We start from the raw sequence: 22,398 nt of genomic DNA, 5'->3' as shown, positions 1-22,398 counted from the left end.
AACTCTACGGAAACGCAGTGAAAACAACCACAGGGCTGAACAGTGCCTCCACCTCTTCAGTGAGCTGGACAGATTCATAGAGCACTTGTGAATCAACAATCCAGCTAAACTAAAACAAAAAACTTGCTGTAGTAACCTGCTATATGGTTCTTAATGATTACAATCCATTAACATTTTTGCTCTGACGTTTGAAAAGTGAGCAGCAGAACAGCGATCGGCACAGCAGCTTTGCAACAGGAAACTCTTGGGTTTGAAACCTGGATTGGACTTTTTTTTCCTTTCCCCCCCCCTACAGAGTTTGAAAGTTCTCCACACGAAGGTGTGTTTTCTCTCGCTTGTGTATCGCATCGCCACGGTCCACACATTAAACTGTGTGTTGAATGTCACTGTATGAAGAGTAATGTACTGTATGTCTGCATAAATTCTGTTAAATTAAGATATTCTGGTCACATAATGTGACCTATTGTGGTAATAATTGACTTTAGCCATATAAAAAATGGGGTAAAAATTCTATGCGAAAGGATTTTTGGAAATATTGATCATTCACTGTAAAGGGAGAAAGTATCGTACGAATATTTATGTCCATGTCAATATTAAGGATTCAGCCTGTGATTGGGTGGATCCTCTGCATCCATGAAACTTGCTCTTGTACATCACTGCCTGCAGCTATAAAAACAGCAGTTTTTGCTCATCAGGTTTAGTTCACAACAGCTTGAAATGAAGGAAGATTATTAAGGTTTATTTTTTTAAATTCATACTATTATGTGTTCATGAACCAGTGATTGTTCAGGTGTGCTCTACATCCAACTGAATTACACTGAATGCAAATTGACAAAAAATAAAATAAAAAATTCTTAATGCATCTGGAGTTTGTGAGCTACAAAATGGTAGAACTAACCTGAGCGGCTCAATTGGATCCTCATAAAAGCGTAAGACTGTAAGCACAAGAAAGTTTTGAAATGTGTAAAAGTGTAATTGATACAAGTGTCTTCGAGAGCGTAGTGAGTATTTTTGATGTGAAGCCAATCCAAATACCGCAAACTGTTGCTTCAGTGCTGGTCACGTTCTAACAGCTCCATCTGTTTTACAGTAGAGAGCTTTATTTTTTATCCCATTTAAAATGAATTAGACTGAAAGCTACATTTCTTCTTTATTTACAGTGGTTACCATGAGATGTGTATATAATATGATGACATTACAGCTCCAATTATGCCCGAACACCATAAATCATTAGTAATGCGGTTGTTAATATTAACTAGATATTGCTGCCATAAAGATAAAACATTCATGTGCATCATCTGCTGATTGGTTTTAATCGTCGTTGGGTAAACAACGGCGTTTTAAGGTAACCCATAAAGTGATCTAATGCTGTTTGCCATTATACATATGCCAATTTGTCCACGTTAATGATCAGTCCTAATATGAAGAAATGCTGGTAAACACACACACTCCGGCAGCACAACAGCGTTGTGTCTCCAATTATTTCATTGTGCTTTGACACCATCTTATTTGGTGCTGGGGATGATGATGGATGTTTTGCACTAATGCGCAATTAAACTCACGCAGATGCTGTCGCATCATCACGCTTCAATATTTGGAGAGAGCATCGCAGTTCATTTTATAGTTTCTCCGATCTAAACCACAACCGCCGTTTCCCTGTCGCCTCGTAACTTGCCTTAAACTTTAAATGTAAAGCACTTATGTTGCGCCGATTCGATTCACATTCCCCACAGAGCAATTATAGACACATACACACACACCCCTTCACACGGGAGAGGAGATGCAGAAACGGGGATGATAGAACTGGAACTATTAATGTCATGTAACGTTTCTGCAAATTTGTCCAATTTCAATGTTGGAGATCCAGAGATTCGCAGCTCAGGTGGCTGAGAACCTTTAGGCGATGTTCAAACAGCAGGCAAATGTGACCCAAATCTGCTTCTTTTTGCCCCACCTGACCTAGAGGAGACTTTTTTACAGCACTCTGGATGACCCGATTATGGTCTTTACACCCAAACAAAATTTGACCGTCATATCGCATTTTATCCAGCTTTTGTATGCGTTTTTGATTTGATGCAAGACATAATTGTGCACCAGCAGACACAGTAAATCTGGATGTAAACAGAGGCTGAAAATATCACATATAATGACAGCAGTGAGGCGCATCACATCACAATCCCTTCCAGACAAACGTCCACACAGTCAGCACTTCATAAAAGGCCGTCGCTATTAGCTGTCCTTTCTATTTATTAGCTTCCTCCGACTTATGATTTTGTGACGACGCTGCTGAACAAACTTTAAAAGCTTCATCGGTTGTTGCTTTAGTAAACTGTGTGCTGCTGTGTGACGTCACCGCAGTTCTTCTGCACACGCGGTTAGCTTTGCGCTCATAAAACGTTCACACAGATAACTGATTGCAGGCGAATTAATTAGTAGCACAAACGACTTGTAATTAAAGCAAATAGTCAAAGTAAAAATCTAAATCCATCCAGCTGGTCATTTATGGCAAGGCGTAAGAGAATTTAATTATTTCCATCCAATCTGATGATCGGAGAGGCATTTTGCAAAGAAGAAAAGCCAAAGTCTTTGGATGTTTAAAGCAACTCGTCACCTGAGCAGACTTGTAGCTTTAACTTTAACTAATAGATTTATTTGTAAAAATATCAAGCTGCCAACTTCACAAGAATGCACTACTTTATGTTGGTCTGTCAAAAAATCCAAATGAAATAAACTGAAATATGTGGTTGCCACAAAACATGTAGAGGTTTGAGGGGTGTTGCATAGAGACATGGAGCGATATGCGTTCAATTTAAAAGTTTGGGTTTGCCCCCATTTGAGTTTGGCACCACATGTTACTGCATGAGGACACAGGGGTCACCAATCTCTGCAGGGCGGATGTGTTCTCAGCTCTTTTTCCCCTCAGCGCTTCTCTATCCTAACGCTCTGCTCTCCCTCACACTGATGACTGACAAAAGGTTCAAAGGCTGCAGTGAACTCTCCTCTGCCTCCTGCTGTCCTGGGGCTACCACACTGGAAATATTCAGCCACGAACCCAAAAAGGTTTAAATGAGGTCTGCTGCTATGCCCATAGGAAAAATAAAAAAAATACAAATGCTGCGATCACTCTATAAGAATTCACCTACCAGATGCACCAACAAGTTCACATCGGCCTTGGGGAAACTGCCGAAAGGGGCTATATTAGTGGCTTTCTCATAAGTAGAACAAGATGGAATCGTTATGAATATTAAAAAAAAGTTTATAGAGAGCTTTATATAAGCATATTTGTAGAAAATTGAGTGGAAAGAAGAAGTCTGGTATAAAAGCAGGCACAAGCAATCTGTACCTCAGCAAAGGATTTGATCTACACCACGAGTCTCCAACTCCAGTCCTCGAGGGCCGCTGTCCTGCAGTTTTTAGATGTGCCACAGGTACAAAACACTGGAATGAAATGGCTTAATTACCTCCTCCTTGTGTAGATCAGTTCTCCAGAGCCTTAATGACCTAATTATTCTATTCAGGTGGCGCAGCAGAGGCCCATCTAAAAGTTGCAGGACAGCGGCCCTCGAGGACTGGAGTTTGACACCCCTGATCTAAACCAAATAAAGAATCTGGAATTTGCCAACGCGGAAATAAAAAGAGCCAAAAACAGAACATTAAAGAAACATCTATGCAAGTATTCATTTCTTTAAAATGTCTCTTTTCTTTTCAAATTTTATACATTAAATTACATTTTTAGCTTCAAGGCAAACTCAACTAGATTAAAATGCATAAAATACTTTCCAGTTTTTGCAATCAATCTACTGTATACAAGTCTTGCCTTCAATTTAACTACTGAAATGTACTTTTTAATGATTATTTTAATTTATTGATTTTGGTATCATGATCATTACGCCACTGGATCAGTAATGGAGAATGAAACTGGAATACAAAGAAAATAACAATAAAACGTAAAGCAAGTCTCAAATGTTTTTACTCTACATGAAGTCAGTATAAAATACTTTTTGCTTTAATTTATTTAATTAATAAGTTTAACAGGATTCCAAAAATCACTTGGCTGTGCAAGCCGGGGTTTTTTTCTCCTTTTTTCTCCAGATTTTATGTCTGCAGGGACAATTAACACACATTAATTAATCAACACTTGAGTGTTTTGTTCCTCTTTCTCAGCTGTCGACTCTGATGGAGGGTACTTTAAAGCTTATTTCAAATTCTCTGATAGGATGTGTGAAAATGCATGAAGAAGAAAAAATCTAATTTACATCTAGGAGTCTCTCTGTAACGCGCAGAGGGGAGTTAACCGGGAGAACTGGCGCTTTGATCATTGAACAGCAACTAGGGACAGAAAAGAAGATCGAGTCGTTTGACACAATTTTGCTGTAAAATGCAAATTTATAGCATGAAGTGAATATATGTGCTTCAGGAAAAATACTGGTGTTAACCTGTTTTATTATTATAAATGGGCAAATGGCTTTTGTTGGTCAGCAATTTTACAGTAAAAAGCCTTGAATGCAGCATTTTTAGGCATATGGAGAATTAATGCTGCATTTACAGCTAAATTATTAAAAATGACTGAAGTTTAACTTCTTCCAAGCACTTCCTACAAAACACTTGACGTCCAGCAGACATCTTATGAACATTTCAGGTCAAAACGCCCACTTAGTCCAAAAACAACATGAAAAATCACCCACATGTCCTCTTGACATCGCTGTTTAGACTTCATTAGGAAAGCCAGGTTTAGTGGTTGAATTACAGAAATGGAGTCATTTGTCTGTTTGCAATTTTAATGCACTTCTAATTGTATCAAAAAGAGTTAAATGAAAAATCTGCAAAATGTGCAGATTTTTTTTTCTTTTTTAGTTCAATTATTCGTTGGAATAATCAAATTCACAGCCAGAAATATCGGTCAACAAAAAAGTAAAAAATATTTTATACTGACCTCATGTAGAGTAAAAACATTTGAGACTTGCTTTACGTTTTGTTGTTGTTATTTTCTTTGTATTCCAGTTTCATATACTCAACATATATGGATAAAAAACATTTTAGGGAGCAATATATGAGATATTATTTTTATATGGTACGCCCTTCTTCTAATATGACCCTGAGTAACTGGCTATAAACTATACAAAACCATAACTTGGCAAAAAATAACAAAACCCAAAAGAACAAAAAAATGGATATATTTTTGAAGAAGTCGTTTAAATAAATCTATTTTAAACAATTTTTTTTTTAAATATATTTTTTATATATTGTTGGCACTAAACATAGACCAAGACCAACTTTTTCTCTTTTCTTTTTTTTTTTTTTAAGATTTTGCTGGCTTGTGTGAACAAATTCCCAAATGCGTACGCATATGCATGAGCAACATGCACACGCAGCCTGAAACGGTCCAAAGCAATAAAGCTCTATGCTGGACTCATTTAGCACAGAGAACCACATCAGTTCATAAAACAGCCATTAAACACACAAACCCAGTTGCAGCCTGAAGATGGCGAGTGTCTGCTCTGTGTGTCCCTGGAGGTGTGTTTGATCTCCTGACTGTGATAATGTGATATTCAGCCTTTGTATTTGATCACTATGCAACCACCGTCGAAGGCTGGTAAACACACACACACACACTACTGTCACCACAATGGCGGCACTGAGCTGTGTGTTAAGTGTGTGAGTGAATCAAACGCAGAGAAAGCTGCTTTTAATCAGGCTGCGCAGAGGAGCTGAGGTGAGATTAATGGCAAAAAAAAACCAAACAAACAAAAAAAAAACCTTTTAGACGGCAAGAGAAGATCAGTAATGGGCTGATTTAACTTGAGCCGACTAACATGTTGTTGATTTGTGGCCATGTCAGATGAAATTACTTCTGTGATGCTGCTAATTACGTTAGAGTTAAGATTCAGGGTGTGCATTTCACCAGCGTAACGTGCCCTCAGATCAATTTTTCTTGTGATTTCAGAACTGAATGGAACAAACTATGCGCAGTGTGAACCTAACAGAAGTGGAAGAGTTATTGCCCATTACATCTAGGGGGGTAAGGAGTCATCATCAAAGTCGTCTGAACGAGATGAGACTTTAGCAATGATTTCAGGAAAAGGTTGGGTTTTTTTTTTTTTTGAGGTTTTACTAACTTCTGGGGTCTAAAGGTGTCGGATGTAAATTCAACCAAGAGTGAAAACTTAAAGCACTCAATGTCATTTATAAGAGCTTAGACTGAGAAGTTTAAGTGGGAAAATACTTAGTTAAGTATTTAGACGAGTTAAGTGGGAAAATATATCTCTAGACTTTATGCCATGAGATGTTCAGTGCCTAAAAACAGCTAGACTTTATTTAATATTACAATTTGGAATTTATTTTATACAGAAATGTACAATTTTGACCACTACAACGCATTACTACGTAACTACAAAAATATTTTAGGCCATTATCAGTTAGTATTAAGATGTTTGAAGTAATTAAACATGTTATTCTTAAAGCCAGACATTTTTTGAAATGTAAGCTGATTCAGTTTCTCCACCATCACTGTATTTCTAAAATGTAAACATTTATAAATTTAACATTTTTATTTTAGGTCAGCTGGTTAACAACATTGTTCCCATTTTGCCTATAGTTTGTCTTTTTGCTCCGTCACCAGGCTTTATGTGAACATCTGAAAAGTGACATTTTCAAACTGCATCGAGCGAAAGCAGATCTTAACATTTGACCGTCTTCTCAGTAGATAGTAGTGACCGCACAGCCTGAAGGAAAAAAATAAATAAAACAAAGCTGATGACAGTAGTGTGATTCCACTTCCACGTAAAAAGGAGTAAATGTTTTTAAAAATATAAGAATTGAAAAAATGTTAAACAGAAGCACTCGTTGACTGTAACTCAGGTGCAAACTGTTATTTTCTTGTCAATATTTGAGCTCACTAAACATTCAACTCAAATATTGTCAAAATACGACCTTAAGAAATGCTTTGGCTTGTGTTAATATCATAATGGGTAATATTTACATTAAAAAGTGCTTTAAATTTGTATTGGTTTGTCAGTGAATTCATAAGTTACATCATAGATAATAGACCTTCACAAGTTTAGATGAACAAAAACATTAAAATAATACCCTCTTGAGAAAATTAGATGCGCTTGTTTGTCAAGTAGCAAACATAAATCAATTATATATGCGTGTCTCTATATCTTTTTTGTAGTGAAATGAATGATGGTGTATTTTGGTGTCTTGTAGTAAATGAGTCTTTTTGGTTTCAGCATGTCCACTTTTCTCATGTGTGGAGGAAAATGTGGGACCACGTGCTGCCATGGTTACGTACAAGCCAGACAGCAGCTGGATTTCAAAGAAAGAATTTGAGAATCCTTCAGAAAGACCGGGGAACTTCGAATCAAGTCGTCTCTAAAACGTTAATAGAAAGTCAGATTGTTTTGGAGATATAATGAAATTACAGGTGATTTAAAACTGTTGTACAGTTCTACACTTAAAAAAAAACAACTCAGCTGTTATGGCACCACGGTAGTGTTGTAACAGTTCAATTAGTAGTACAAATCATAAAGCGAATCACATTATGGCAACGCATTATTAATTAGTCCATGACTCAGAATTAACACATGAATAATGGCACATTGCTTAATGAGTTCTCCTTGCTTACCATCTGTGTAATAGAACTGCTGCCTCACTGATGTAAACTGCATAGTTCACAGTCGATAGATGAGCTAAGTGCTGTTAGCTCGTAATTGGGCTACTTTTGATGTGCTGCTGATGCCGTTCACAGAATTTTGGCTCGACGTTTTTGGTTCAATTACATGGCGTACCTTCCTGTTTGAAGTTGATACAGTATGCAATTCCTAAGTATAACTAAAAATACCACAGTTAAAGGAAAAGCAACAATTGTCACCTCAAACCGTTTTGAAATGATCCAAAATGATTTTGCTTTTGACAACCACTTTTCTCATTTTCATACATCAATTTGAGCAAAAATATAAAAAAACTAGTGCCTAAATGTGGCTAAGTTTGAGTAGTTTTTTAAGTATTTATTTCTCAAAAAATTCTACAATTTGCCATTCTGCACTTTACAGAGTAACGTGTGATATTAGATAGCGAATTAGTTGGAGTGTACGCTCCGGTAGCAAACCTGCAATTAGCTGCTTAACACGTTGGCTGCTTCTAGGTTACCAACTGAGGTTTAGAAATAGGTATAAGGGTGATGGTTCTTAATATTCAACACATGACTGCCCATCTTTGTTACTGGACATTTCTAATCCGCCAAGTTTGCCCGTCTTAAAAGCGGGGGAGAAAAATACTTTTTTACACAGCTGAAGAAGATTTGTACAGTTGTGATAAAAGCATTTTAAACCTCATTATACCTTGATATTGGTAAGCCTTTCATTTAACAGTTTAAAGTTTGAGTTTCAGCTTGTGTAGTTCAGTCAACAAGAAAATTCAATTCACGTTTTTAACCCAAGTCTCAGAAAATATGACAATCACAAAAAGATGGAACCCAAGGCCTCATGAAGCCTAATATGTGGCAAATTATGGCTCCATTTTCTGGCCATTATGGTATACATAGTAAAACTCTAAACTCTGGTATTGAAATCTGATGACTTGACAAATTTTGTGTCAATTAGTGCCACCTGCATTTAGGCAAAAACCTTCAGATTACGTGGTAAAGTATAAAACTACCAGTAATTTTTTTCCCCCCACATTTCTCTTGTGGAAAAGTGAGTTGTTGGGATGGGGAAGTAGGCTTACTTACAGAAACATTGGGTTTTTGGTTATTTCAATTGGAATCGAACTAAAGCTCAACTCAAAGCAAAATGTCCATTGAGACAATGACATGCTGCACAGGAAAGACATAACATAACCACAAATCATGCACTACAATTTGGGAATTGCCCCGCCGCTCCAAGTTTTGGAAACCAGGGAAGTTTAAGAGAGAGTTAAAGTGTACGATCGATGCCGATTGCCCATCACACCTGTCTGCTCCTTCCTGTTGCGTCTCCACTCGGGGGTTTCGAGCACAATGAAGAAGGAGGATTCCTTACTGTACTCCTCCCGGTCTAAGATTCTAACGGTTATGGTCTTCCTGTATGGGACAACACACGTACACACAAACACATACAGAAGGAAGGTGGTAAATTCATGCATGGAAGACACCAACAACAACAAAAAAATGGCATGACAAGGTATGCAAATTAAAACACATATAAAACGATTACACGAAAACAAAACAAAGCTAGGTGGTAGATGTGGCGAGATGAGGTGACCCCGCAGTCGGCTGCATGCTCCCCCCCCCCGGACGCATCAGGAGGAGAGTAAAACGAAGAGTCAGAACATTGAAAACTACGTCTCCTCCTGTGGAGTTTCCATGTTAGCAGCATGCAGCCACTGCGGTATGGCGGACGCTCTGGAGCTGCACATGGTCGGCTTTAAGAACTGGTCAGGCGGCTCACCCTCTTCTTGACCTTTGGCGTCGCTGCTCTCCACCAGGCGAGGCTCTCCGATCTCGATGTAGAAGGCTTTGTTCTTCTCATACTCCTCGTCATCAATTATTTTCACCTTGATGGTTTTACTGAAGGGGCGGGAGGGAAGGCAGAGGGGAAAAGGAGAAGATAAAGAAGGCAGAACAGTGAGGACAGGACAAGCCAGAAACTGGAAGAAGAAGCAGGAAATAAATAATAATAATAATAAAAAAAAAAAAAAGCCACATACCCCACAGGCTCACATCAGGAGACAGACGGATTATTTATTGCCTCTTTCATCTTTGATGCATTTAAATTAGCTCAAATCAGTACAAACCAGATGGATCTCGTGAAAGCCACTCTGTGCTCAGCAAACATCCTAATCAGGACTCCATTCAATTTTAAACTCAAAGTAGATACCAAGTCCATTTGTTAACATCAAACACATAAACGCTAAAGACCACTGGAAGTGGTGCATGAAGTATATAAACATGTTTTTTAAATTGAAGTTTGGGATTTGCAGACTCGTATGACAAGTTGACATCAATCAGACGCAACATTACAACTATTCAGCTGCAGAGTCTGTAGCACCAAACATGCAATCATAAACATTTAGTGTCACATGTTTTCATAAAATCAACACTTCTCTCACCTACCAAGACGGATAGCGGTGCTTATTTGGTTCAAATATGATCCGCATTTGTAATCCTCCTCTGACCCACATACATTTAGTCCTAAGTAATGATGTTGGCGCACGGCAAGTCTGGCTGCCGAAAGTCAGCTGCAGGTCCAGACATGCTGGACTTGTTCATCAATTATCAGAATAGTACGCACTGTTCCAGTTTAATTCTGAAGCTGAACCAAAATATTAGAATAATCCATGTATAGAAAGAGTCCTTCAGTAAACACAAGAGGCTGGACTCAGGTAGACTGATCTTGCAAAAGTCTCCATCACTCAAGAGCAAAAAACAAGAATCCTTGAGGGGGCTAAAAATGAGCAAATCTTTCCCTAAAATCTTGTCTGATCTCAGTTTAGACTGACAGTGTTGGGGACGTCTGTAACTGCAGCAAAATGTTTTGGTTTGAGATGATAATTCAGGATTTGGTCATAGGCCAACACCTTTTTGCGCAACTTGCACACACAGTAGTCTTTTCCAGCATCGCATCACATTGTTTGCGGCACAATTGAACCCCCAGCAGGTCAAGGGAAGCGGATTCGTCATCTGTTGCGTTTGTGCATCAGATTTAAGGGCCTATCAGAATTGCATAAATACAAAGGTTCCTGCCGGAACTATTGTATGCAATTGTTTTTTTAAATATATGTTGAAATCTATGTAATATTTTTTTAAAAATGCACTAAAGTACCAGCCATAATTTAAATGATCGATGAATAAAATGTAAACAAATTGAATTTACATTGCGCTTTTCCAGTCAAACTGACCGCTCAAAGCATTTTATGCTACACCGCATATTGAAATTATATTTGGTCAATATAAACTGATCAAACATATGTGAGACTGACACATGAAACACCGTGAGTACCTCTTGAAATCAGCGTTTGTCTGCACTCTGTTAGGAATGTAAGCTCAGATTTCCACTTCGAATCATCCATCGCACAGACATGATTATATCAAAACTTGTGATACACAGTTGTGACTTTTGTCCTGCTGTTCTCCCTCACCTATTCGATGTGATATATAACAAAAAATAACAACAAACCTGGCTGTGAAATGCAACAGCAATGTGTGAATGTGAGAAATCAAGGATATAATGTCCTGGAAGCCGTTTTTTTAAATTGAGCAACAACGGTGTGGTTGTATCTATTAAACTCCTCACAGTGAAGTGTGTGGAACTGAGGGCGTTCGTTGTTGAAGTTGGCCTCTGTCATCTTTGACGCTATATTTCGTGCTCCGTGTGTGAACGAGTGCCTGCAGACATGGCTGTTTATCTTGCATTTTCAGTCCGGAACAAAACCCTCGGTCTGATCCAAATCCACTACAGGCAATGACAAAAAGGCAGCAGAGAGAAAACTCGTAATCCGGCCCACGGGGTAGGAAATGGGAACACACACACCCTGTGTGAGCGTCATCTCCGATCACAGATCTGGAGCCCGTGTTGAACGCTCCGTGAAAAAAAACGCTGCATGAGCGCCATTGCATTTGAACCCAGGCTCGCCAAGCGGCTCGGATACATGCGACCTCTTCAAGCAGAAAGGGACACACACTAACGCAGCCGTCTCTAACGACGAGACGATGATGCCGACGTCATCGATTATGAGCGTTTATTCAAAAATAGCTCTACTCCACTTGTTTTTCTGACAGAGCACAGTGGTGTTCATTCATCCAATTTTATGCATCACATGTCAAATCAACTGCGTCACTCTAACGCTGTAAACAAAAAAACCAAAACAAAACAAAAAAAAAAATATATATATTCTAATGCCACAGGCAAATACAAAGAGAGGCAACAGAGTTTAGCTTATTGCATTAGAGGGATAACTGCGCCTAGCTTTGTCTCTCGGCAGCAGATGGAGAACAGATTTACCCTTCTGCTGCAGAGAATCCCATGACCACCAGGCCGACCCTGAAGAAATGATGGAGTCGACTTCTCCTTTTCCACAAGGTGGAGCCTTTGAGAACTTTACTCTCACTGCTGAATAAATGGAAATACTCAGGATGTCATGACTGAGAAACCTCACAGCTACCTCTGTCAGTAGTAAAACATAACCACTGGTATGGCTTTTACCTCATACATATATATTTGTAAGATCACAATCTTGAATTCAAACAAATAAAACATCAAGTACATCATGATAGAAGCAACAAAATGTCTTTAGAGAAGTGATTGTTGCCTTTATTTTTGCAGGATGAATCTGAACAGGGAGAAGACCAAAGATAGCACCTCGATAAAGCCGACCAGAGACGGACTCGAAGGATCGGCAGTCAACATGAGAAAACAGCTCTGAGTTGGGTTTGCCTAGTAAAGAAAACCATTTAAAACAAACTGGCGATGTAGTAAATGTTTTGTGTGATTAATCTAATGTTTCAGAGCCTGTGTTTTGCTTCCAAAAATAAATCCTAAACCACTCACTGAGGAGACAGGGTAGAACGCCTGAGTTGATGCCCAGATTTCTAAAAAATGCCCCAGAAAACTATACACACCTATTAGCAGGCTACTACAAAACAACAGAACAAAAAAACACACACACACTTTTCAACTTTTCTTTTGTAAAGTACTGCACTACTTTGAGTTGTCCACCACAAAAACATAACAATAAAGTTTGTGGTAACATGAAAATGTGTAAAAACTTCAAACGGCACAAATCTTCTTGCAAGACACTGTGTTCAAACTCACAACTGCAAATATTTCCCAAAATATTTTGTCCTTTTTAGCTTGTTTTAAAATGCCAGTTCACAGACGACCACCAAACACGAGATGAGAAAAATGCACAAGTATATGGACTTCAGCGCTGCAGTCGAGACGTACGTAATCATCATCAGCTGGCTTTATTTTTATCCTATTTGAAAAAAAAAAAAAAAAAAAAAAACAGCCGCAGAAAGAGATCGTTTCCAGAGCAGAAATGTCCATCTGAGTCTTTCTACTGCCGGTGAATCTGTTTACGAACATTCACGTTGCATATAGTCTGCACAGCTTTGACTTTGGTGTCACGTGTGACGAATAAAAAACATTTTCATCGACAGAACCTCCTTGTCCGAGACTGTGCTTTAATCTGCCGACGATCCTTAAAGTAGATGTGTTGACTTTTGTGCGTTCTGTTCAAAATAAATTCATTAAATGTGCTGAAATATGAGCTAATGGACCAACTGAATGTAAAACGCACAAGTTTTTAACACTTTTTTCTTTAAATATTTGCTACCTGAGTGAGCTCACTTAGTCGTCAAAAGCCTCAACCACGCCTGCAACCTCAAAGTCAGATTTGTCCCCACAGGGATGTCAACAGAGCGGCGCTCGCAGGCAGAGGTGGTATCACACTCGCATGGCAGCATTCGCACATTTTTAACACTAGCTAGCCTTCACGCCCCCCACATGAGCACACTAAAGGAATTTTGGCTGCAGGAATCCAAATATGCACACAGCCACACACAAGTTACTCTAGGGATCGCGATGTGTGTATGTCCGTCTTTCCGCAGAGATGCCCTCCATCTGACTTTGCTAAAAAGCAGGAAGAAAAAAACAAAACAAAAAAACAATCTGAGCAGCTGTGACAGATCTCCACTCCAGTGCTTCTCCCATTGCAAGCATCTCCTCTCATTTGCTCTCCCTCCACTTCGTCTGCCGTTCCCGTCGCTGAGCCTTCGTACGTAAAAAGTTTGGACAGTGTTTGGAAAGCACTTCTCCAACGCTTAAAACGGAGAAAGCGTCCAGAAAACCATCCAGATAAACATTAAGATTTTTGAAAGACGCAGCCAGTAGACTGCGCTCCACACACGCACACACACAGTCGTGTACACTACAAATGCCAACTCTGTCAGCAGGAGATGAGATTGGACAAAAATACAATTTCCCTGCATCTGTTGTTTTTCTTCAGCCCTTGATTCGCGCCATCAACTTTTGTGTCCACGTAATTTTCCAAGCTCGCCTTATAAGAAACTAAAGGATTCTCCGATTGCTGTTGTTGCAATACGGATAACAAGTGCCATTTGTTTCTGTTACAAGACAAACAGAGTGTACGTTTTGTTACAGATTTAAAATACAAGACTAGTTTCTGCTGACACAGATGCTATAGTTTCAGAATTCTCTTTACAGCTGAGGGTACGCAAATGTGACAATTTTCAGATACAGAACAATTTGTGTGTATCATTTTCCGTTTACCACAGAAAAATATTCAGTTTCCTTTAGAAATGACAAACTGAACGTTGAGAAAATGCTAATCGGAAAGTGCCTGCGCTGTAAGCAACCGTCCTCCACTGCGCAGAGAGAAGAGCCGAGCCAAACGAAGCGGCCGTTCATGTCAACTCAGGATTTGGAAGCTTAGCCAACACAAGCTGAACGGCTTCGTTCGCTTCCTCTGCTGCTGTTGCTCAACCTGCAGACTGACTACGATTCTAAAACAGCGCAGAAAATCGACGTCATCGTTCGCAACGACTCCTCCTGCTCACTGATTGGTCCAACAGAAAGTCTACCAGAGAAATCAAAGTCAATGGAAGAAAGCCCAGAGTGAGCTGTGAAATTGTGTAGGAAAGCAAAGGCTATGTTTTCCCCCAAAGCGGATGTGTTTTACTTTGCCTCCGTGTCTCACTTCCTGCTTCTCTCATGGCATTCCTGTCAAATTGCTGCATGCCTCTTATTTTTCTTCACAGTACAAATATACATTTATCATTTTATTGTTTTTCAGCCTGCTTTATGAGTTTATAGTTTCGTTTTTTTTTTAAAATAAATAAATCTGACTAGCTCCTTAGTAAGAGATTTGGGAACCGAGTCACAGTTACGACTTATTTTGTTTTCTTTGCGCTCCATGAGCCCCTCCTTTTCCAGCAGCTCTACAGATACGTGTTTTTACAGATCAATGCATTTCATGTGCTTTCAATCAAAAAGCTAAATGTTAAATCATTTTTAGAAATGGCAAAGATGTACTTTTTACAGTCTCAGGTTATATTTAAGTCCCACTCTTATGGGGACTACAACCCACTAAATCTAATGAGACTTAAGTACTTCATTTTTAAATTAAAATACAATCTGAATCACTTTGTACAACAGATAGTGCTCCAAAGAGTTTTCCTCCTGCTATGGTCCATATTTAATTCTAATAGAAAACTGTCTCTGGCATTAAACACAGATGGACAGACAGGAAGTCATGAAGCACAGCAGGCAGGGTGTGGGTAACTCCCCTCCTTTAGGCGACCAGCCTTGACGTATTTGGATCGGAAAATTGGACTTTGGGAATCACCGCTTTATTTTTATGTTAAGAAAAATGCTGCTTGTGTGTGTGTGTGTGCTCTGATGGACTACGAGATCATTTTCGGACAAACCAACTGATTAAAACCCCGTCGCTCCGGATCGCTCGCAGTAATGACATTTATATAACTACAGCCAACGTGCATATTCTTTTATGTATGCATTTGCATAAATAGCTGCCGTCCACACTGCTTATGAATGTGGGCGTTATCTGTCCATTTGTGTAAACAACTGGCCTTTCAAGCTCGATCGTGTTTGTTTGTGTGGAGCAGATTGCTGGTGGGTTGAATTCAGTCAGACTAAACAAAACACGGGAAACATGTACATGTTTTGTCACTGTGGCTGCAGGAATGAAGCGTCCCCGCGGGCGTCTGTTCTTATGGAAAGCTCACCAAAGTGCCTCTGAACCAACATTCAATAAAATGAAAGCCACCTTATGATTAAAAAATAAATAAATTAAGTAACGGTTAAACTGCAGGCTTGACACAGTTTTCCACAAGAGAGCAACAAGTGTACGTGTGTGGTTTTATTACACCCCGGCTTTTATACAGCTAAGACGATAATGATGCTAACCAGAGCTGGAAACCACAGCAATAGATGAGCAGCACTCAGCCAGACGTCCGCTAATAAGATCCATTCTGCTCACTAACAGGCCTACAAATAATACGGCTGGAGGAAACCAGAAATGCCAAGACTTTTTGCAGCAGGGCTGCTGCTGCTGGATCCCTTTGGTCTACGGAGATTAAAGGCTATATTTCAGTGAGCCATGTGACTTTGGTTATGACTAATTGTTTAAAAAATTTTTTTTATTCGTTTCAGTGTCAAGATACTTGCTTCCAATAGCATCTTTTGTCATTTATTTTATTTCATTTGGGGAATCGGTGCAGTTTGATGATCTGATGGTTGCTTGTGGTTTGCAATAATTAAATTCAATGAAATGGCAAATTGCTTAGAGCCAACCATATAAATACTTTAACATATTCCATCCACTAATTTGTTTATATTTTAGTATTTAAATGCACGGCATCTTGCTTCATTTTATGTAAGCCTGTATTTTGCTGGGGTGAAAATACAGCAACGCTCACATTTATTAGCCCTGCTAGTTAAAAATATGTTAGGAAATCCTTAATTTATTTAAATATATATACTTTATATTTAAATATAATCAAACACTTAAAAATAATAATAATAAAAAGCTTTCAAAAGAATGTTAAGAAACCTTCCCATTTAAAATTCCTTGTGCTACTATTATTCCAACAATCACAGTAAATTAAAGGCAGTCACAGCTTTTGTGTGTGTTTATGTTGATCAAATGAATTGGTAATCCATGACTTCTTGGGAAAAATGACACAACAGATGATATTTTCTCTCTTCTCCAATTCTTCAAAGTGGGAAAGACAAGAGAACATGCCAATGAAGCCAGAAGTGTTTTGATTTCTCCAAGCGAGGAATTTGCAGCAAGAAATGACTCATACTGATATTTACCACTATTACTTAAAGAAAGAAAAGTCAAACGTGAGACTGAAACTGTGATAAACGAGTCCCACAATTTATTGGTTAATGATCAGAGAGAGTCAGCTTATGAAGAATATATCCATTAATCCATTAATCCATTAATACCAGTGTTCATACAGACCATTTAACCTTATTTGGGGTAAATACAGATTGTTGTACTCCAAAATACATTCAGCAACAAATGAATAAAACTGAGCATGATGGAAGTGGAATTATGCCCCTTTAAGAGGTACGTCTCTGGATGAATCCATTAGAGGAAAATGTTCCGTAATCCGCTCTAGTTCCACATGAGAAACTTTTCAAATGTTCTCGGCCAGGGTCGAAAGTTTGGCGAGGAGCTACAGTGACTTGTTTTCCCTGCTCAGAGACACTTCATCAGTTTGAAACAGAGCAGGCCTCTGAACAACAATGTTTACCGTGAAAGTCATTTTTATGCGACAGCGATACACAAATCAGCGGACAAAAGCATAAACAGCAGCCACTCTCTATTTTATGTCACCGGCGAAAGCGTGTGCGTACGTAGCTGTGCCTAACAGTTTATCTGTTGGTGTGTGTTTGGATCAGATTAAGCCATTTCCTATCATCACAGGGAGTTCCCCCCCGCCTGTACCCTCCACTCATCTTCTCACAGACTTTCTCCACATTGTGCCTGGCTCTCCCCCATCATTCCTATCTGCAGTGTAGCTTGTTAACCAAATAAGGAGTTTGGAAAATCCATGGGACTCCCTCGCAGACACACAGACGGCCTCTACACAGGAAATGTCTTCGGGGAGCTTGTAAATTTGATTGAAAAAGCACAAATGAGTGCGTGGCGCTCGCATTTAGAGGGGAATAAAAAGAATAAAATAAAAATAAAAAGTCATCTGTTGAGATGTATTCTTGGAGACATGGAAGTCTGTACCTGTAATGAACTTAAGGGTAAAAAAAATAACCAAATGTATATTTATATATATACACACACACACACACACACGCACACACACATCTATGTACTGTTAAGGTAAGCAATTGAGGACTTTACCTTAAATAGAGCTCCACTCCAGAGGCGAGTTCAAATACGACTGAGTAGTAAAACAGCCTCAAGCTGTTTTTAAGTTTCAACTGAGGGTTTTTCCTCTATGGACTTATTAATGCTGACTTCATCATAAAACACTAGTCAAGTTTATGCAGGGACAAAATGTACAAACATTAAAAAATTAGAGAAAGCTAGCGGAGCTTGGTGAAGAGGAGGTGGAACAATGAGGGCAAAAACAAAACGGGCTGGAAAAACAAACACGTGACTCCTGTTAGACATGTACCAATCAAACCTCTGCATAATGAGATGGGACGGGGTGTGTGTGTGTGTGTGTGTGTGTGTGTGTGTGTGTGTGCGTGTGCGGGCGTGTGCGTGTGCGGGCATGGGTGTTTGTGTGTGTGTGTGTGACAGAAACAAGCTATAGAAAATAAGCTATATGAATGCTAATCAGCTGATGCTGCCAGAGCAGCTGCACTGCTCCAATATTTCCAGGCCATTTATGAGATCTCAGATGCATGATGGGAGCAGAGCACACAGAGAGTGACACAGTCAAGTGGACTGATTAGCCTCTGGAGCCATGAGCCATGATGGAAGCAGAGAAAACACCTCGTTTCTACTCGCCATGCCTCGACACGAAGCGCAGTTTTCAGAAAAGGTTGCGCAATGGTCCGTCAGAGCTGTTGGATTCTTCTTCTGTCCCTATATTTGAACTTTTCTTAGTTCATATTTAAAAGTGCAAAACTATTTTTTCCCCCCTCCCCAAAACCAACAAACACATTAAAACACCACTATTTGCCCTGCCAAGTGTAAAAATGAATGTGCAGGTTGGAAACAAAACTTCAAAGAAAAAAGTTAATTTAGCTCGATAAACTTTTATGCATGCAGTTTAATCGGCATTTCGATGCCTCAGATACGTCAAACAATCTATTTTCTTCCCGTTACATAAACCAGAACCAGCGCATTTGTTCTGCCTTGCCACCGCTGCCTTCTAAATCTGGATCTTCTCATTCACTTGTATCCAAAGCAGATATGTCCACGTAATTATTTTCTGTCTAGATGTCATTCAGAAGCTTATTCCTCTGCCTACATTGACCGCCTCCATTTGAGTTATGTTTAGCATTTTGCTTCTCACAAGCAGCCACTTCCTCCACTTTAAAAACAACACAAGATACACAAGGAGCACTCAGGAGACCCGCACAGGGAATCGTACAGCGGAAACGCGGCCCAATAAAGAGAAAGTTGTTGTTCTATCATTCCAACTATGATGAATCTATTCCTTTTTAGAGATGGGGAGCAGTGAGATGGGATGGGGTTTGCAACCAGACTACCTTCTTCCATTCCTACATGCATCATCAGCAATGGGAAAGTTCAGAATGGGCATCTTGACTGGTTTGTAGCTATGACCCCCAATAGGGAACAAATTGCAATGCACTGAGCACTTGACACTTTTTTTATCTATCAGAACAGATGCACATGCATCAATGAGCCTTAAATGCTCATAATCTTGATGCTAATCAGTCATTTGGATAACTTGAGAGATGCGGCCCACAGCAGACTGGGAATACCCCATATGAGCTGAAGTTTGGGAGATTTGACCAGTTGTCTAGTCATCACCTCATACCACATCAACATTGACAGGAAAGTATTTACTTGTTGCCAAATGCATCCCGCCCTCCAACAACTGTCATTGTAAGATTAATATTTTCCACTACACCCTCCAGTGGTCATAATGTTATGCCTAATCTGTGTAAAAATTGTGTAAAACCTACAATACCAGAAAATTAACCAATGATTTGTAAGCACTGTGGGAATACAGCAAATGGCTAACTATTAGCTGCTAACGATGCTAAAGCTCCTATCAACACTAAATTAAAGGGCTACTTAAAAGTTTATCAGAGTCTGGACTTTATTTTTTATCACTAATTTTAAAATATATACAATAATATGCACCACTATTATTTTATTGGTGAAAGAATGAAATGTCCTTAGCATTTCTTGGCTTTAGGAGCTGCTACAAATTAGACTAGCATAAAACTGCACTACGCTAACATGCATGTTATACAAGGGTTACAGTTTCTTTGAAACAAAGTCGACGTTCAGTCGAGCTGTTTCTTTATTTCCCAAAAGTTTTCTGAACTTTTTTTGTTCTTCTGAACTCCCATTTCGTAACATCTTGAACTGGTCATCTAGTTTTACCTCCAGAGTTTTGTGATATAAAAACTAAAATCCGCACCACCTGCCTTCCACTGACTAGACAAAGGAACAGTTTTATCTCAGAAAACTAAGAGGTGCTGCTTTCAAACGTGCCCACATGCTCCCTTTTTTTTTTTTTTCTTTAACACCGGAGACACCAGTGTCACGCTGATGCTTGCACATATGCCTCATGGTATTAACAGTTGCTAAACTGCATAATTAGTTTTTTACACTTTTGCAGTAAAAAGCCACGCAGGACCCTTTCTTCCCCCGTGCATTTTCAGCCGGAGCCAGAACCTAACCCCATGCCAGGAACAAGGAACGGACAATTTCCACTACATTTCCTCCAAAAAATTGCAGTCTATGTCTTTCTGTTCATTTAAGTTTAAAAGGGAGATTACACCCCTACCCATTTTTGCTTTCAAGATTTACTCCATTTGATCTCTTACGCGTTTAAACAGCAAGAGCCCATTCCACCCCTCAATCTTTATTTGGCTCATTTTACCCTCATTTAGCCTCTTCACTTCTTTTTGATGCATGCGCCCCCGTTTGCCAACTTCCTCCGTTCCCTCTTCTGTTTTCTTTGATTACATGCTCAAATGCCTTGCAAGTCAGCAGTAAAGGCAATGTACTCAAGAAAACCCAGGTAAACAACCTTTAAAACGTAAATGCAGGCAGCTGGTAGAACAAGCGTTTAAAGTATAACGGATTGCTTTTATGTTGCTTACGACAAGTAGGGAAATGACATTCTGCAGCTGGGCAAAAACGATAAGAATCCTCATGCATATTTCTTTCCAGCAGAACTTAGAATTTACTTTTCATATCTTCAACTAATTTGCTGCTCTCATTACTGCTAGAAATGGAGCAATGCAGACAATTCCCTCATATCAACCACGTTTCTTAGTAGTAGGAAAGTTTTTAATTTTTGTTCAACTAGAAAGATTGGCAGGACAAATTACATGGAAACATGTTTTCAGATAAATGTGTTCAAGTGCCCCATAAAGCACATTAACTGTCCATCCTTGGGTTACATCCAAGAAATACATTTGTTTAGTGAAACTCCTCTAGAAACCGAGGTATTGATTATGTTTAGTTAATATTAGCGATGTAGGGAGCTATTGGCTGGCAACAGGATTCGATTTTAAGCTCGGCCGGCCTTGACCTGCGTTTGACAGGTCTAACAATTGGAAGTATAAACTTTTTCAATGCCAAGTGCTGTCAGAGTGGGCTTTCAACACTCTTCAGTGTGGAGGTCATTACTGTGGGAGGGACACTCGATGTTAGCAATCCTCAATGTAAGTTGGGTGTTTAAAAAAAAAGTAAAAGTATTTTCTACAACGTGTTCAGACATTTTTGTGGGTCATTTCAGGCTGAAAGAGAGCGAGACGAAGCACAACTTAAAGCAGGAATACTAAAGGGAGCACAGGATACACGTTTTAAAAACAATTCCAAAGAAACAAAGGATTTGTTTTAAAGATCAATGAAAAAGCCACTTATCAACTCTTTTCCAATATTCATATGCTCCAAGTATGAATAACCCCAGTAAACTATCAAAAGTTGTTCAAACTTTTAGTGTCGTACTTCTGTAAGAAATATTAGAATCGTTTAAAATTTGCAAGTCAGTTAGTAGGTGGAAGCTTGGAGTTTAAAAATGCATCTATTCAACTCAGTTTATTTACATAACCCTAATTCAGAACACATAATACCAGGGCACTTTACAAAAAAGATTCATTCAACCCAATCATGCATGCATTCCATTTGATCTCGGTTTTCAGTCCATGCAAACCCAGCAGATTGCATCGAGACGTGGTCCTGCTGCAATCACGCCTTCTGAACAAGTATGTAGCGACAGTCCATAATCACTTGCATCGCGTCGTTGACAACGAGCAATGCGTGCAACGACAAAACATTCATTTGGTCCTGGAAAACAGCGCTTTGAACCGTCTGCCGGAGCGAAGTCTGGCCACACAGAAGGCAGCAGAAGAAAAGCAAAAGGCGGCGCATTTCAAAGAGAGGGAAACCGTACAATAAACCTCTCTGCCCCTCTGCCCCCCCACACTCTCTGCTATTATCCTTAAACGTCTAAGAGATGATGGAAGAAAAGAAGAGAGTTCTGCAGTAACTTCTTAACCTAGGTCTCCCTTCCTCCTTCCCCTTCTCCCGTTGTTGTCGGGGTTCATTTCGAAGCGGCACACTATCCCAGTTGGCAGAGCCACTCCACTCCACACCTCTCTGGTGACACTTACACACCAACTCCAAAAATCTCTTTAATTTGCCCGTCCAATTTTCAGATGGATTTTTCCTGGCACAAACTGAGATGTCCTG

At 39.3% G+C, this 22,398-nt stretch overlaps 1 protein-coding gene across 2 annotated transcripts in view; it reads right to left on the bottom strand.

The window, feature by feature from the left end:
- The window catches only part of slc8a1 (solute carrier family 8 member A1), a 153,756-nt gene that overhangs the window by 47,519 nt on the left and 83,839 nt on the right, over positions 1-22,398 (bottom strand). Inside the window, exon 5 of one of the 2 annotated variants that reach the window (XM_023327442.1) lies at positions 8,949-9,058. In XM_023327442.1, the coding sequence (XP_023183210.1) occupies positions 8,949-9,058 (110 nt within the window). Of the gene's footprint in view, positions 1-8,948; positions 9,059-9,425; positions 9,545-22,398 lie in introns of both variants that reach the window. The other variant, XM_023327441.1, reaches the window with a different exon arrangement.

Source organism: Xiphophorus maculatus, chromosome 22 (genome assembly GCF_002775205.1).
Source record: "Xiphophorus maculatus strain JP 163 A chromosome 22, X_maculatus-5.0-male, whole genome shotgun sequence".
Lineage (NCBI taxonomy): Eukaryota > Metazoa > Chordata > Actinopteri > Cyprinodontiformes > Poeciliidae > Xiphophorus > Xiphophorus maculatus.
The sequence above is the reverse complement of the archived record's forward strand: the minus strand, read 5'-3'. Positions and strand labels throughout refer to the sequence as shown.